This window comes from Physella acuta, unplaced genomic scaffold (genome assembly GCF_028476545.2).
Source record: "Physella acuta isolate Inbredline_101_S28 unplaced genomic scaffold, ASM2847654v3 ptg000313l, whole genome shotgun sequence".
NCBI classification, from domain to species: Eukaryota; Metazoa; Mollusca; class Gastropoda; family Physidae; genus Physella; species Physella acuta.
In genome coordinates, this window is record NW_026731832.1 from 156,967 (window position 1) to 174,658 (window position 17,692).

At 35.6% G+C, this 17,692-nt stretch overlaps 2 protein-coding genes across 2 annotated transcripts; one reads left to right on the forward strand and one right to left on the reverse strand.

Moving 5' to 3' along the window:
- The first annotated feature begins 10,629 nt into the window (after nt 1-10,629).
- LOC131940240 (uncharacterized) lies at nt 10,630-12,138 on the forward strand. The gene is made up of 2 exons (XM_059298876.1): nt 10,630-11,084; nt 11,611-12,138. Exons 1-2 carry the CDS (start codon nt 10,630-10,632, stop codon nt 11,822-11,824), a joined length of 669 nt encoding a protein of 222 aa, XP_059154859.1. The 3' UTR covers nt 11,825-12,138.
- A 2,296-nt stretch (nt 12,139-14,434) lies between these two features.
- On the reverse strand, nt 14,435-15,546 carry LOC131940241 (bifunctional endo-1,4-beta-xylanase XylA-like). The gene is made up of 2 exons (XM_059298877.1): nt 15,509-15,546; nt 14,435-14,936 (listed from the first exon to the last, which is right to left on the reverse strand). Exons 1-2 carry the CDS (start codon nt 15,544-15,546, stop codon nt 14,435-14,437), a joined length of 540 nt encoding a protein of 179 aa, XP_059154860.1.
- Nucleotides 15,547-17,692: the final 2,146 nt, after the last annotated feature.

Below are 17,692 nucleotides of genomic sequence, written 5' to 3' on the forward strand. Positions count from 1 at the left end.
ACGTCCATTAAAAATATTTCGTCCATGGTAATGAGGATGGTGGAATTGCGTCACCGTTTAGAGACATCTTGTACAGATTTTTTTCTTTCTTTTTTTTTAAAATAGTCTCCTTATTGATGCGAAGAAAAAAACTTAATAGATAAATTATCCAATACAAATTTGAATCGATGTCACTTATACGTATTTTATACGTATTTTGAGTCCATAAAAAAGATAACATAAATAAATCTGTTTTGAATGAAATTGCAACACGTATATAAACATTTACATCCCCCCACCCCCACAGGGCCCCAACCCCACCGTACAGTTACCCATCTCACACATTCGCCTCCCCTTGTCTTATACTATTCGATAAAAATCGTACGTAAAAAAAAAAAAAAAAATTTAAGGAGAGCAAATTAGGGAATTCCCCGGCACATTCTCCAGCATAAAAGAAAAAAAAAATCCTTTCCCCCTCGATCTACAAATTGTCAACAGCCGCAGGCCGTTTCGGGAATTCCCGTTCGATTACTAGCCGGTAAAGGTGAAACTGGTCACAACCTCTTTTGTCACCATTTTGCTTACGGGGGCTTTATTCACGGGTACGGCGTCGTCTCGACGTTTAAACACCTGTGTACACGGCTAGTGGATCAAGGAGGAATTAACCCCGACTGGAAACAAAAATTACCCATGGAAGTTTTTTTTTTGTGTTACACGATCGTGTCCCTTCCTAGACGGTAGCGACTCGTCAAAATACGAAAGGACGTTCTTTATTTGCATAGAGGAAGAGATTAGTGTGAAGAGATTAGTGTTAATTGATGGCATTATGTATTGACGTTTTCTTTCCGTTAGAATGTAATATGTTTTTAAAAAGATATAATATGGAGCCACTGAGGAAATTGTTACAAGGAAACGGAATGTATGTGTTTGTGTATGTGTGTGTGTGTGTGTGTGTGTGTCTGTAGATGGAGTGTGTGTGTGTGTGGGGGGGGGTGGGTGGAGTATTGTGTGAGTAGGGGAGTGTAGTTTGGGTGTCGTTGGTGGGGTGTGGGTGTTGGTGGAGTGTCTGTATGTGTGTGTGTGTTGGGGGGAGGAGTGTGTGTGAGGGGGGTGGGGTGTGTGAGGTGAGGGGGCTCCCAAAAGACTTGCCTTGGAGAGATGATGTGAAGAATATGGGGATTATGTTTTGGTCATTTTATGGTGAAGAAATTACATAGTGGGTTTGTTTTTCACTTGGGCTGGGTATTGGGGGCATGGGGGTTCTGGTAAAGGAGCAAAGGGCATAAGGGCATAATGGCATAATGACATAAGGGCATACTGGCATAAGGGCAAAACGACTTTGGGATTCTGGAATGCGGGCATGCGGCATATGGGCAATGGGGTGTATACTAGTATAAGCGAATGGGCTTAGAGCTTTATGGGAACACATAAAAGCAATGGGTCATAGGGAAATAGTTTTGTCGGAATATTGGACTGAATGGCTCTAGGATGAATGGATATTGGTTGTTAGATCATAGGGACATGTGGCTAAATGATGTAATATGACTATAGAGGGATATGTTTAAAGGCCTGTAGGATACACGAAAGCCGTATGAATATAGGGTTACTTTCTTATAAGAATTTATGTTTTGCAGAAAGGCAATAGAGCTATTATGCTATACGGATACATAGCTATATAGTTAATAAAAACCTAGTAGGTTATAGAGCCTCAGGTTTATTACACGGCTGTATACAAGCTTCCTACTGTGAACGATGTCTTAAGTGTGTATTTGTTTTTAAATTTCATTCAGCCACATAAGCAGGATGAATGAATAAAACACCCTGGATATTTAAAAAAAAAACAACAGTCCAGGAATAATTCAAGCCTGAACCCGCCAATATATGTGTACACCAAACTGTCTATCGTGCTGTTATCTTCCTGGAATGTTTTTTCCCACCTACACTTATCGCGAATATCAGCCCGTTAACAAACTTAATGGGCCCTAAAATAGAACCCCCCCCCCCCCACCTCACATACTCAGATCCGATGATAAGGGCCCCCAACCTTGACACGGCGTCGTAAACACTGGGAAGGGAAGGATACCTCGATGTGAGTGGTTTCTAGTCACATGACACCACCATTATTTCCAGCGTCCTCATTGGTTGAAATTCGAGTATTTTTCTACAACAGATAAGGCAGTCAAGATCCAAAGCGACACTCCTATATTATACCGTTCTATAATTGAATAGAGACGGATATTTCTTTTTTTTTATCCACTTATTCCTTTTGAAGTTAACCGGCTCTGTTAGGGATTGATTATTGTTCTGTATTTAGTGGTAGATGACTCAGAAGCGCTTCTTGCTTATTTACCCTTTTGAAAATAACAAGAGAGGGTTGCCTGCCTTGAGTTTTCAAACAATTTAACTCATTTTATGCTAACAATACTAACATGCAAATATAGTCCTATACAAACAAGAAAACTATACCCATACAATCGAGGTCTTTTCTTTAACATGGATTCCTACCTCCCCCCCCACACACACACACAGAAATAAATAAATTAAAATAAATTAAAAAACAACAACACGTAATTCTCATTTATTAGTTGGATTGAATTAATCATGACCAGAGCCGTTTTCCTGTTTCAACTATGGAGCCAAAACATGTCAGACTATTGTAAATGCCTAAAGGCAGATTAAAAATATTGTTTAAATACTGCGAAATAAAATTGTTTTATAATAATATAAGCTATGCATGGTCGAGAAATAGCACTCAGGAATGCTACACCAAAAGTCTGGAGTTTGAAACCAAGGATACGTCCGATTGACGTCCCTGAGTCCACCCAGCTATAATGAGTACCTGACTAACGTCGGTGCGAGCTAAGGACACCTGGCATAAAGTAAACCAGAGTATCCTTTCCCATTTATAAAACTCTGCTTCACCTGCCTTATTGACCATTGGGTCAGAACTGGCATCTTTACATTACTTTCGTCAAACATAAGATATTGGTTCTTGACATATGCATATGCTAATAAACTGTTCCTTATAAATTTACTAGTGTATGTTTATACGTAAATAAAAACACTCATAAATAAAATATCAGTAACTTAATAAAATAAATATATGTATATATATGTATGCATATATGTATATGTATATGTATATGTATGTGTGTGTGTGGGGGGGGGAAGGGTGTAAATATTTTTTTCCCAAAAACTGAAGTTTATTTGGCTGTTTAGTTCAGATGGGGCAGATGAAGTAGAGTTCACCTGTTTCTGTAACCTTGGCATGTGAAGTGGTAGCCTGGCTAGCACTCGGCCCAGTGGCCTTTGCTTTGCCTGACTTGCGTTGGGTACGCACGACCGCTGAATACACTCAGTGCGGTCCTATGAACACGAGCCTCATAAGGTAAAGTTATCCCAATATTTGCGATTATTTTTATCTATATCCAATCTACACCCCCTACGCCAACTTAAATGAATATTCATATTTCTATTTATAATTGTTCCCCACTCTACGTAAGATTTAGCCCACTTTAGTTTTAAAAAAATCACTAGAACAATTGAGATATGCAAAAAGGAATTGTATGCCCAGAATCGTGGATGTTCCGCCCCCTCCCTCATTAAAACAACGCCCCTTGGCTGTCTATCATGTTTTGAAATTGTTTCTAAATTAAGAATAAATACCACCACAATCATTCTATCGTAAGATTGAAATGAAAATATAAAGCGAGAATCCTGATACTATTATTAGACACAGCGGGAAGGAAGTAGGGCATTCCCCAGCAATGCGTATAAAAGCGGGATCTCTCATAGCACATTAAATCAAATCACACTACTGAACGAAAGCCTAAGCCGGTGATAGCTATAAGTTTAGAGAGTATTTTAATTCTAAGTCTTCACAAGAACCTGAAATTAGAAAATACAAACGATTTTCAAGAAAGAAATATAAAGTCGATTTTTATAGCAAAGGAAGAAAGAGAATCAGATTTCTAGGAGAATGTTTGCCATCAAATTGTTCACTACATTGGCCGTGTTTGCTGGGGCCGTGCTTAGCTTACCGTCTGGTCAAAGAAACACAGGAACTGACCCAGCGTGGCTCTCGTCTGCTATATCGTCTGCACAGTCGTCGCTAGGCAACCCAACAGCTGAAGTCAACACGGCAGTAACCGAGGCTGAAGAGATGACCACTGGTCATCCTTCTCTGAGAAGTAAGCGCGACGTCAACTGCCCGGTACCCAGTTACATCCCCCTGAAGGTTCTGGAACTGAACACCTTCCTCAACAGCACCCAGTACCTGGGCCTGACCCCCCAGCAACCCGCCTACACCCCCCTGCCCACACAGCCTTCAACTTGCCCCGCCCAATCTGGGTCATGGTGGCCTGGGACTGAACTTAACCTCAAGTCAACCTGCCCTTGGGTTCTACAGTACAGCGATCTGGGAGAATCATTTTACCCAAGGTACGTTACAACAAAAAAATATTATAATTATTAATTTATTTTAATTAAAGCACACTCATTCAATAGCTGCTTCTAAATTTAAATATAAAATTAATGTAATGGTTTTAAAAAAGAAAGTGTGTGTTTGTGTGAGTGTGTGTGTGTGTGTGTGTGTGTGTGTGTGTGTACATAGCCATTATATTTACCTTTGTTCGTGTCCTTTGTTGACAGGTACATCAAGGAGGCCAAGTGTCTGTGCACCCAGTGTGTCAACGCCAACGCCATGAACTGTGAGAAGGTCAGACAGGAGATCACAGTCTTCCAGCGTGGTGCCTGCAACAACGGTCTGGCAGTGATGACCGCGGTCAAGAAGATGATCACAGTGGCTTGTATTTGTGCCGGCATCCCAGTCCAGACTTCCGGTGGAGCTCCCGTCACCGAATAAAGCATCGAATCATCAGACGATGTCAACGTCGATGAAAAAATCAAAAACCTGGAAAAAACCAGCATGTTATGCTGATTACTAGTAGATCATATTGATCTTGGTAACTGTAAATAATTAGTGTACATACTGATATATTTATTATACGGATTTTATAAATCCTTAATATAGTGTTATTTAAATATTTAGAATAAATAATAAATAATAATAATAATAAAATAAATAATATTTAGAAATGTTTTTTGCAAATGGGCAAACAATTAATCATATTAGTTTATCTGTTGGTGTATAATTTAATTTCGACTAAGTAAAAAGTTAACTACAGTGTAAAATCAAACAAAATATTTTGTCAAAATTAAAAAAAAAACCGTAGAAAAAAAAAATGAATCATTTTTATTTTTCGATAAAAATTTAACAAATTTTGAATTGAATTTATTATACAACATTGCAAGAGTTAATTAGCTAGAAGTTCGTACACTAGTGCACTAGTATTGTAGTAAATTAATTATAGTTATAATTTTTATATGTATATTACATTTTAGTTCATATATGGTAGTTTGATTCTACCACGAACTAAAGCAATATGGAAACAACATTTTCTATTATGATTAAAATGTTAAAATGTGATATTAATTTTACTAGTGATTAGTTAGCAAATTAAACTGCCTATATTTTTCTCTTTAACTATTACGTATATTATATATTTATTTATTCCAGTATTTTTAAAAATTGAAATCCGCATAATTTATTAATTACTTTTATAAAGTAATCGCATCTTGTTTGCTGCAATAATGTTTATGTTAACTTGTACAATTAATGTTGTTCTATTGCTATTTGTCTCAAGCAAGGAAACTTCTTTAGTTCCTAGAGAAGTATTCCCTCCGTCTCAGATTTTTAAACAAATGTTACATTTATTATTGGTGAATCTACTAAGATCTGTACGTAAAGCTTTACAAATCGTGTCAGGTTTTTAAAATGTGTATGCAACTTTGTGTGAATGTAAGGTATTTGTAAATATATTTATATGTCTTAAAAATCTGAAATAATTTAAAAATATATATCTTCATCAGTTTTGTTGATGAAGACCTGATGTCTAAACATTTGGTGCTGTGTGAAAGACACTGGATGTTAATCATCTTTTTTTGTTCTGTATTGTGATACAGATTAAGATCCTTAAATGATTGCAAAAATTGTTAAAATTGATTAATAGTATTTATCGATTGATTGTTAAAAAGGATAGCACATGTTGATAATGATTGTTGATTGAGTAATTGTTAAGAATAACTGTTTAATTCACAAGGATCTGATGAAGGTTGTCTCGAATCGTTTCTTATGCCCAAGGTTAGGGCATTCCCAAGGTCGTATTATCTTCAAGGTCGTGAACCATTAATTAATGAAATCCAATTTACCTGGCTCTCCCATAATATCAGGAGACTTAATACTTGTTACACACATTATTTAACAAATTTACTAACAGTATTAATTAACTCAAAGGTGCTATGTAAATAATTATTATGTATATTAGAATATAAATTTGAATAGAATATGGTAATTAATTATTATTTCGTGTTTTCATATTGTAATAAAATATACGCTATTGTTGTAATTGCTTGTTAATATGTAAATGCATTTATGTTTTGAATTTTAAATAAACGCTGATATTGCTCAAATACAAAAATTTTGGTTTCATTTCTTCATGCATCCTTTACTGGTGCAGTTACAAGCTGATATCGTTTGAGTTGAACCGTGTAGTATGAAAAAAAGGAAATTAGTATGAGCGGACTGAGTCTAGTTCTAAATTGCATTGTTTTGCATATTGGAACAATGAATAAATTAAATAAAAAAATAACAGTTATAGTAGGATAATTAAAAACATGAAAAAAATGGCACCGACTGCTTGGTTTAACAAAAGAACTTGATTAAGTTTATTTAAGAGAATCCACAGCACCTATAGTTATAAAAAAACGGCAAGCCGGACACCTGAAAAATTGAAGAAAGAAGAAACAATAAACTAGTACAACAACCTGTGCCATTAAATTTTTTTTTAGAAACACAAAAATACAACATAAAAGTTTACACACACACACACACACACACACACACACACACATATATAAATATATATATATATATATATATATATATATATATATATATATATATATATATATATATATATATATATACATATACATACATGCAAATATATATTTGCATGACTTTTTTTGTGTAGGTATTTCATCATTGATGATAAAATCAATTGCATAATTGATTAAAAGCTGTAATATAGATAGACATAGAAAAGTTGATGTTAAAAATTAACTAATGCTTTCATCAGATGCTACATTGAAACCATTACTGTTTTTAATCTATTTAACAACGCCTCTTTTACCCTCATATTCCCCATGCATACAATAGTTTCTAATAATACTCATACCAGCAACCACAATTGTCTAATTGTTGTTTAGTTATAACATAGTTAACATACAATGCTAGGGACAGTCACATACACCATATAATGAATGTACGAATGTACAGCATACTTGCAGTTGAACATCATAATTTGTATTACAATTATATTTATGAGACAAATATTTACATTTTAAATTATAATGACGTTCGTGAAAGAAATGTAGCTTAGGAAAAGTTAAACACGGCTGAGAGGGTGTTTTAGTATTCATTGAGGTGATTTTTCTGTGTTAAATTCAGATAGATGTTTAGATTTGTATTACTGTACGGTTTACTTACGATTTATTGTATTTCTTTAAGTTCTGATGTCATTTTACAATTTACTGTGTTTAATAGTAAAAATAATAATATTTATAACGATAACAATGTTAATAATTTAAGCAGTACATGCATCAATAGTTATTGTCATTATAATTAATATACATTAGTACACATACATTAATTAATGACGTTTTATAACAATAAAAATTCTGATGATTCCAAGTAGTATGATAACCTTAGAGATACGAATAATACATTTTATCAACAGAGGGTAATGTATGCTGAATTGTGTTAAGTGAAATGAGTTGGGTGAATTTTTTGGGGTGAAGTGTGATGGATTGTGTGGGGTGAATTGTGTGGGGTGAATTGTTTGGGGTGAATTGTGTTGGATAAATTGTGTGGGGTGAATTATGTGGAGTGAATTGTTTGGGGTGAATTGTTTGGGGTGAATTGTTTGGGGTGAGTTGTTTGGGGTGAATTGTGTTGGATAAATTGTTTGGGGTGAATTATGTGGGGTGAATTGTTTGGGGTGAATTATGTGGGGTGAATTGTGTGGGGTGAATTATGTTAGATGGATTGTGTGGGGTTAAATATGTTGGGTGAATTCTGTGGGGCGACACATCAGGCCACTGCATGGTGTTCTACAACTAAAATCATATGTTCTCTATGGGGTGAAACAGTCAGTGTGTCACACTGCCTCATACACTCACATCAATGACACAGTATTGTCTTAACGAGACTCCTGACGTCATCAAACGACGGAATGAGTAGACACAGGGCTAGGTTAAAGTGTTAAAACTACTGTACGTACGAGGGTGCTAAAAATAGCACGTTTTATTCATCATTTCAAACCAGGTTAAGAACCCTGTTCTTAAATGTGACGTTTTCATTCATTAAGTACTGACATTTGTTCAGTGACCTAATTATTGGTTCATGACTTCAGAGGTTCAAGTTGAAGCTAAAAATAACTATACGAGTTGTGATCTTGTTGAAACCTACAATGATGAACATTACAAACATATCACACTAGATATCTTTGAAAGAAAAAAAAACTAGTATTCATACTACTACTTCGAATTCGGAAAATAAAAGAGTTTAATTTGATGCATGGAAGTATAAAAATAGTATAAAAACGGTTTTCGTATGTAAAATTTGCACTAAAAAGAAGAAAAGAAATGATTTTAGAATTCAGTTAATGGAAAGTCACTCAAAAATTAAAAGTATTTCAAATATAAGATCTTAAATTTGTGTATACAATTTCGTCAACGAATCTGAATTAGCACTCAAGTTATAGTGTTCAAGCGGAAACAAAGTACCACTGCCGGTTTCCGAAAATTCTTCTTGAAATCGCTCAAAGGTCGACACAGAACTACAACTTAGATATCATACTTATATATGACATTTTGTCAACAGAAAAGGCACTCAGAAACACAGACAGACAGACAGACAAAACTGCAAAACACATTTTTTCGACTAGGGATTTTTGGCACAGCTACAATACTTTGTCTATTTTTCTTATAAGGTAACACGAATTCATTCTACTTTATTGCTTTGTCTATCGTCCATTATGGGTCGAAATTTGCAACCCCTTTTGAATGATTTCTTTCAAACTTTTCAAGACTCAATGACAATGAACTGTGATATAAAATGCTACTTAATTATTATATAGAGATTGTTTGCGATTATTCGCTGGGCATTTTTTTCTACGCGCTTTATTCAATTTAAAAACAAGCAACTGTTTAAAAAAATGATTAAAAAACGTTTTAAAATGATAATAAAGAAACATTCTGAAAGTTTTTAAAATTTTTATATTTGCATAAAGCGTATGTTTTTAAAAAATCAGAGAGCGATTTTTGTCACTTACTTATTTATTTCTATAACCCGATTGCGCTCCCTTACTGTTGTTGTAAATTATATACGAGAACATTTTAGGGGGAGATAAGTCCCTCTTTGTTTTAGATTGTTATTTTCAAAAAATGTTAATCAAGGTCCTTTTTTGTTCATTAAAGTAAAATAATTGTTATTATCTCTACCGCATCAGGTAAATAGTAAACTGTATCACAAAATCTAAGAAATTGTTTTTGGCTTTCTGCACCTCAGGATTTCTTAAAAACTTATTGTTAATATATAAATAAATAAATATATATACATTTATCCTCTCTATATATATATATATATATATATATATATATATATATATATATATATATATATATATATAGATTGATTGATAAATATACATATGTATTTAAACATCTATATATATGTGTGTATGTATGTGTATGTATGTATGTATGTATATATATATATATATATATATATATATATATATATATATATATATATATATATATATATATATATATGTATATATATATATATTATGGGCTCCAACTGAGTCAGTTGAAAATCCTAAAATAAAACAAAAAAACGAGAAATCTTCCTCTTCCTCCTTCATTTGTTCTGCCTTAAAAAATTATCGATACAAAATTTAGTTATCATTGGGAGCGATCTCTATTCATTGAGGTTATTTTGAGAATGCTCTACTGCTGTGGACAATTTTAATGGGGCTATTAAAATTCCATTTGATTTTGAATGAAGGAAGTCAATTATTAAAAGCAAAAGTTAGGGTAGTAAGGTAATTTGGAAAAAAATAATTTCGAAAAGTAAAATTCTGTTTTGCCTCGCGCAATGGCCCAAAACCCCCGAAAGAGGGCGGGTTGGCGACAACTCTCTCTCGCGCGGCGCGCCAGACGCTAGGGGAAATAACTTAGCGTCAATCGACGTAGGCCGCCGTAATCGTCAATGGGAACGTACAAGGATATAAAATTATTTTTAGCCAACCAATGCTAGCTGACCAAAAATTAAAGGATTTCCCCTCATATCGCGGTAATATAAGCGCGTGTTTCATTGAGAAAGTCAATTCAAACTTTAGAGAGCTAGACTTAAGACACAAAACTAGAGCGAAGAAAAAATATTTTTCTTGAACTTGTAATTTATTTTTGAAAAGTTAAATTAATAATTATTTTATTAAACACAAAATTTTGGAATTAAAAAAAATGGAAAGCATTAGATTTGTTATGTTTTTGGTGTTTTTCGTCGCTGAAATTTTCGCCTTACCAGCGGTGGGACGTGACGAAATAAACAAAACACCAGGGTGGCTGTCGTCTGCTGTTTTAAATTTGAGAAACTCGTCAGCTGACAACGAAACGGTTGAAGGAGAAGGCAGCGCGGTGCCAAACACGACTCACCCGTTCCTGCGAGCCAAGCGTGACGTCAACTGCCCCATCCCCAGCTACATCCCTGTGGAGGTTCTGGAACTGAACACCTTCCTCAACAGCACCCAGTACCTGGGTCTGACCCCCCAGCAACCCGCCTACACCCCCCTGCCCACACAGCCTTCAACTTGCCCCGCCCAATCTGGGTCATGGTGGCCTGGGACTGAACTTAACCTGAGGTCAACCTGCCCTTGGATTCTGACGGCCACTGATCTGGGAGAATCATTTTACCCAAGGTATGTACACAAACCATTTGTGACCATCAATACTTGATTTATTAACGTTCCATTACATTAAGTTCGTGTCGTTTATTTCTTCAAGCGCTTTGCATATTCGTAGAATAACCTGAGCAATAATTGTATTAGCCGTTAATAGAGTGTATAAAAAAATCTTGCATTTAAAAATCTTTAAATACAATAATATCAATAATTCAAAGATTATAAATCCTATACAGAATATTTTTTTAAAAATAATTAGCATAAAACTAGTCAGTCTTTAATAAAGCAAAACAAACAATTACAACTTCTGTCAAGTAATTTACATTAAAAGTAGGTCTACTTTTTAAAAGTAACTAAATTATTGATAGCGTATAGAGTTGGCCTATATTTAAATATAACTTTGCTCAGTTAAATGTATTTACCGTAAAAAAAATAACCTTAAAACTATATGAATTTAAAATGTAACTTGGTTAAACTATATTCATACAATGAAATACGCGATTATGTTGTATTAACGAGTTTCTTGCATTGTTTGTTTTACCAGGTACATCAACGAAGCCAAGTGTCTCTGCACCCAATGTGTCAACGCCAACGCCATGAACTGTGAGAAGGTCAGACAGGAGATCACAGTCTTCCACCGTGGTGCCTGCAACAACGGTCTGGCAGTGATGACCGCGGTCAAGAGGATGATCACTGTGGCTTGTGCTTGTGCCGGCATCCCAGTCCAGACTTCCGGTGGGGCTCCCGTCACAGAGTAAACAAAAAAGTCACGTGATTGTGAAATCTCCAAAACTCCAGCATGTAATGCTACATCTAGTAGATCATATTGATCTGTATGTAAGGGAAATAACTATATAAATATTTATTTGCCGTATTATTTATTTAAAATACATACTTCTCTTTTTATTAGATCATATTGATCTAAAGTAAAAGAGATAACTATGTATATATTTATTTGTGACTTTGTTAACTTAAAATTTCTTACTGCCCCTTTTTTATTATTAGATCATATTGATTTAATAGTAAGGGAGATAACTATGTAAATATTTATTTGTTGTGTACAAAATTTAAATTATCTAACTCCGCGAATCGTAGATCACTTTTGTGACTTTGATGAATTAAAATTTATTACTGCCCCTTTTTTATTAATAGAACATATTGATAATATAGTAAGGGAGATAACTATGTAAATGTTATTTGTTGTGTACAATATTTAAATTATTAACTCCGCGAATCGTAGATCATATTGATCTGTCCTATACCACGGGGTATTATTTGTATCATTTTACTCAATATGTTATACTAAATATAGAAATTTAAAACATATAAAATATTTTTTTTTATCTAAAACAATTGAAATTTATTTGTTGGCCTACTTTTAAGTGACTGTTTAAATTTTTTATTTATAATGCATAGGTAAACAGCAACGAATCATGAAAGCAGTTTTATTTTGTCTTTAAAAAAAATCATCAACTAATTAAAAGCAGCTAATGAGCTATCCAATTAAGAACTATGGAGTTACAAAAAAATATTAGACAAGAGCATGCTAAAAAGCATGGGTACTTCATTTGAAGTGCTCAACTTAATTTTTTGTTAGAGGATTAGCTTTTGACACTAAGTGGCTTTTCAAAGTTTTAAATATAGATATGTATATAATGTAAAATGTCAATAATTTATTCTATAAGTTCTTAATGTATCATATTGATATATTTAATTGTTTTTTTTACTAAAGGACTGATTAATTTAAAATAGTTGTCAATTGCGACTTTAAAATTGAACATTACACTTAAACGGTTGACTGTTGTGCAGGTAATTGGTAAAAAAACAGTTGCCAATAAAATATCACCCAGAAATTAAAAAAGAATAATTGATTGATTATTTAACATAATATTTTAAATAATTGGTATTTGTTGATTATAATATTGATTCTACTCACTTCATTTGAAATCCTTTTGTTTATACTCTCTTATTTTTTTTTAATATGAGTGATTTGTATAATGATTGTCTTCAATGTGTACTATGCTTTTTTACCAATATTTTTGCTTTTTTACTGATAATTTTTGAATATATATATATATATATATATATATATATATATATATATATATATATATATATATATATATATATATATATATATATATATATATATATGAGAGAGAGAGAGAAAGAGATGAGAGAGTGTGTATGTAAACTTGTCTATTAAAGTTGTACTTAGTTTATTAGTAAGCTTATCAAATCCATTAACTCTCAGTATTAAGGCTGTTGTGAAACTTTTGTGTTCTATTTGTACATGCAATGTTGTTGTTAATAACCTACTATTTATTAAATGCTCAAAGCTTGCCAAGCTCAAATTTATAATTTTATAGCTATTTATAACATTTTACGTGAAATAAATCTTTAAAAAATAATAATGTACTGTGTTCTTGTATTTTCTTGTAGTTTAATATTCTAAAGCTGCACGTAATAGCTAATATAATTAACATTATTAGATTAAAGCAGTAGGTTTCAAAGCGACGGTGGGGCAGGGTGCTTCACTGCAGAGGCGTAGCGACCCTTCCCGGCGCCCGGGAACAAGCTTTTGATTTGCACCCCCGTCAAACTTTTGATTTGCCCCCCCCCCCCTCAAACTTTCGGTTACTTTTTCCAACCCATTTTGGCGCCCCCTAAGGTCGGCGCCCGGGGACATATGTCCCCCCCTCCTGCCCACCTCCATCGCTACGCCTCTGCTTCACTGTACCATTAGAACTGAATGGACTCAGGAACGTTCTCGAGACTCTCGGGTAAGCAGTCTAGCGCTCTACCGCTAGGCCACTCTGTCCCCCTAAATAGCTAAATAATTCAAAAACTTGATAGTATTATCATCTAAGGTGTAGCTAATGAGGGAGCAGAAGGGGTTGCCCCACCCCCTCCACCTTACAGATTTTCACTAAGTGTGCCGCCTTTTTCTAAGATTAATTTCAAACTTAACTATCATAGGGAGATCATGAAATATGTTATTAAAACGGAGTGGTAATGTTAAGATGATCATTTTGCAATATAGTGTCCTAATTTATTTAAAAAAGAAAAAAAAAAGAAAGCAGCAGCAACAACAACAAAACAACCAGCAACTTTCTATGTTTATCAAAGGTGTCGCATGAGTCGTATTTACTTTCCCCAACTAGTGCCAGGTACCCATTAGGGCTAAATGGGATTTATTGTCTTACATCACGAGCTCTAGTCTATTCACACCTGGAAGCTTTGGGGGGGGGGGGCAGAGCGAACTTTGGGCTGGAATTTTTGAGTGGTAAACTAGGCCTTAGTTTGCTCTAATTGCAGATATACCTGTTAGGATTCATCGATGTTAGGTGACTTATCGCTGGGTCGCATCAATGGTAGCGGTGGTTACCATTTAGGTCCCAGCGATGGTACGTGTAGCGGTGGTTACCATTTAGGTCCCAGCGATGGTACGTGTAGCGGTGGTTACCATTTAGGTCCCAGCGATGGTACGTGTAGAAGTGGTTACCATTTAGGTCCCAGCTATGGTACGTGTAGCGGTGGTTACCATTTAGGTCCCAGCGATGGTACGTGTAGCGGTGGTTACCATTTAGGTCCCAGCGATGGTACGTGTAGCGGTGGTTACCATTTAGGTCCCAGCGATGGTGCGTGCAGTGGTGGTTACCATTTAGGTCCCAGCGATGGTGCGTGTAGCGGTGGTTACCATTTAGGTCCCAGCGATGGTACGTGTAGCGGTGGTTACCATTTAGGTCCCAGCGATGGTACGTGTAGCGGTGGTTACCATTTAGGTTCCAGCGATGGTACGTGTAGCGGTGGTTACCATTTAGGTCCCAGCGATGGTGCGTGTAGCGGTGGTTACCATTTAGGTCCCAGCTATGGTACGTGTAGCGGTGGTTACCATTAAAATTAGGTCCCAGCGATGACAGGTGTAGCACTGACTACTCGCTAGCTCCAACTAAAGGCAATGCTACATGTGGCAGTGGATACTTATTAGGTCCCACCAATGTTATATATAGCAGTGGCTATTGGATAGATCCAAACAATGTTACATATAGCAGTGGCTACTCTCTATGTTCCACCATCGCTACATGTAGCAGTAGCTACACATTAGACCCCACCAAAGCTACATGTACCAGTGGCTACCCTCTATGTTCCACCATCGCTACATGTAGCAGTAGCTAAACATTAGACCCCACCAAAGCTACATGTACCAGTGGCTACCCTCTAGGTTCCACCTTCGCTACATGTAGCAGCGGCTACTCCTTAGGCACCACCAATGACACAGGTAGCTGTGGTTCCTCTTTTGGTTCCACCTTTACTAATTTTAGCAGTTGCTACCTGCTATGCCTCAACATCACTACATGTAGCAGTTGCTACCTGCTATGTCTCACCATCGCTACATGTAGCTACTCTAGCTGGGTCCCATCAGAAGGCTTCAGTTTTACCAATCCCAATTGACGGTAGCTGTGTTGTCCAGAACCATAATGTCGGATTTCTAGTCCAATCCCATGTTGACGAAGTAGATTTATTAGGGCTGCTTGTAGCGGCATATAACAGCTATCTATGTATTACCTGTTACGCCTAAGAAAAGTCAGACATTCTCTGTATAACCGATTAGACGGGATATGACAGCTATGTATTATCTGTTACGTCTATGAATAGCCAGACATTCTCTGTATAACCGATTAGACGGTATATGACAGCTATGTATTACATGTTACGTCTATGAATAGCCAGACATTCTCTGTATAACCGATTAGACGGTATATGACAGCTATGTATTATCTGTTACGTCTATGAATAGTCAGACATTCTCTGTATAACCGATTAGACGGGATATGACAGCTATGTATTATCTGTTACGTCTATGAATAGCCAGCCTTTCTCTGTGTCACCGATTTAGCTTATCTCATCGACCTAGGGATGGCACTCAATGATGTTAAAGATCTGCCGTGGAGGGTCTGGGTGTTGATATATGTAACACTGGGTACTCCTAGATATGTAACGTTACATACAATATCTATTTATATTTATTTTATTTTACTATATTTTTCTATTTCCCTCTCTTGAACACCATGAGAAATTATAACACAGAAAACATGCCAGAAGTCTTACTGATCATACGATTATCTGCCTGCTAATGTAGATAGAGCACCTATTGATGACCCCCCCCCCCCCCCCAAAAAAAAAACATGACAGTGGTCCTCAACATTGTGACATCACCGTGTGATTCGTATTCAGTAAAACACAGGCAAATAGAAAGCTTCGCTCTTCAGGTTAGAGAGATACATGTGTTCATGTTGTCTTTGAATTCTGTTGTAATTTCATAAAGTACTGCATATTTATAATTATAATATTTGACTACATTTTATTGTAATTCTTACGTTAAGTTCTTTTCTGTTACAACGTTAAAATAGGCCTTGACAAAATGACCCCTACAAAACAAACCCGGCTTCTGACAAATGTGCTCACGACAAATTGATTCCAAACAAAAAGTATAGCCACTCTTGGCATCGGCGTAACCATTTTTATCCAACCCACTAACCACACGCATTCCTACCTCAACTACCATTATTACTTGTTTAAATACCTGGAGAAAGAAAAACTTCTTCATGAACCAACAACAATTTTTAAATAAATTGAGCTCTAAACACAAAGTGCTACTAATTTAAAAATGTTGATAATCTTTTATTAACCCTTAAAGATCTGTTCCTTAAAAGCGAACAATAAAATTGAAAAGTATGTACATAATATTCACAGAATAAACGACGTTCTATTTTGATAACCTAAAAGCACACTGAAGACAAATGTACAGCATGGACCACTCCCTCCCCACACACTGAGTTGGAAGAGCCCAAGACCGACTCATATAGTGGACGTAACAAAACTCCAAGTTATATCTAAAAACGATACTTTACCACCTTCAGTGACATCAGCAATTTAAAAAAAAATTCTTCAATGAAATCGAACTCTCTTCCTCTGCGCTGCCATCAATTATTGGTGCACATTTTCACTTCACTGGAATCGTTGGAGTCTCTCCACGACCTTCAACCTTCCGGGGTTACGACCTTCAACTTACCGGGGCCTTTGACCTCTCGCTCGAACCACGAAAGCGTGCAGATTTATAGCCTACCACATTGCGATTTTACTTTTTGACAAATGTAAAAAAATCAGGGTCAATCACAGAGTTTCAAGAAAACAGATAAGTCCCTGGACTGGTGTTACTATAAATAGAACCTTATGACTCAGTCAAGGAGCAGATAGACACGTTTTATTGTTTTAACCTGGTTTTGGAATGTAAACACGGCTTAAACCGGAAGTTACCTCGGCTTGTTCCACGTCTCAGGGTGGGGGTATGTTGATGTCGCTCCTGATTGGCTGAGTATGTCTAGGCCCATGGGAGCTACTTGTATCAAAAGATGGTATGCTATAAAAACATTGAAGATCCCCGCTTAAACTCTTAATGCCACTCAAACTATCTATCTGGCGATGTATACGTAAATAGCATAAAACCTAAAAAATGCAAGCTTAGTAATTTCAGAACTTCAAAATATCTCAAAAGTCATCCCACAAACACGCAGAACTCAGTGCATCATACGTCTTTGCATTCAATCAATGCTAAATTTTAC

Coding starts and splice junctions, on each gene's coding strand:
- LOC131940240 (XM_059298876.1), top strand. CDS start 10,630: ATGGAAAGCATTAGATTTGTTATGTTTTTGGTGTTTTTCGTCGCTGAA. Junction 11,085..11,610: donor GGAGAATCATTTTACCCAAG/GTATGTACACAA, acceptor TTGTTTTACCAG/GTACATCAACGAAGCCAAGT.
- LOC131940241 (XM_059298877.1), bottom strand. CDS start 15,546: ATGGTTCTGGACAACACAGCTACCGTCAATTGGGATTG. Junction 14,937..15,508: donor GCTACCGTCAATTGGGATTG/GTAAAACTGAAG, acceptor CACGTACCATAG/CTGGGACCTAAATGGTAACC.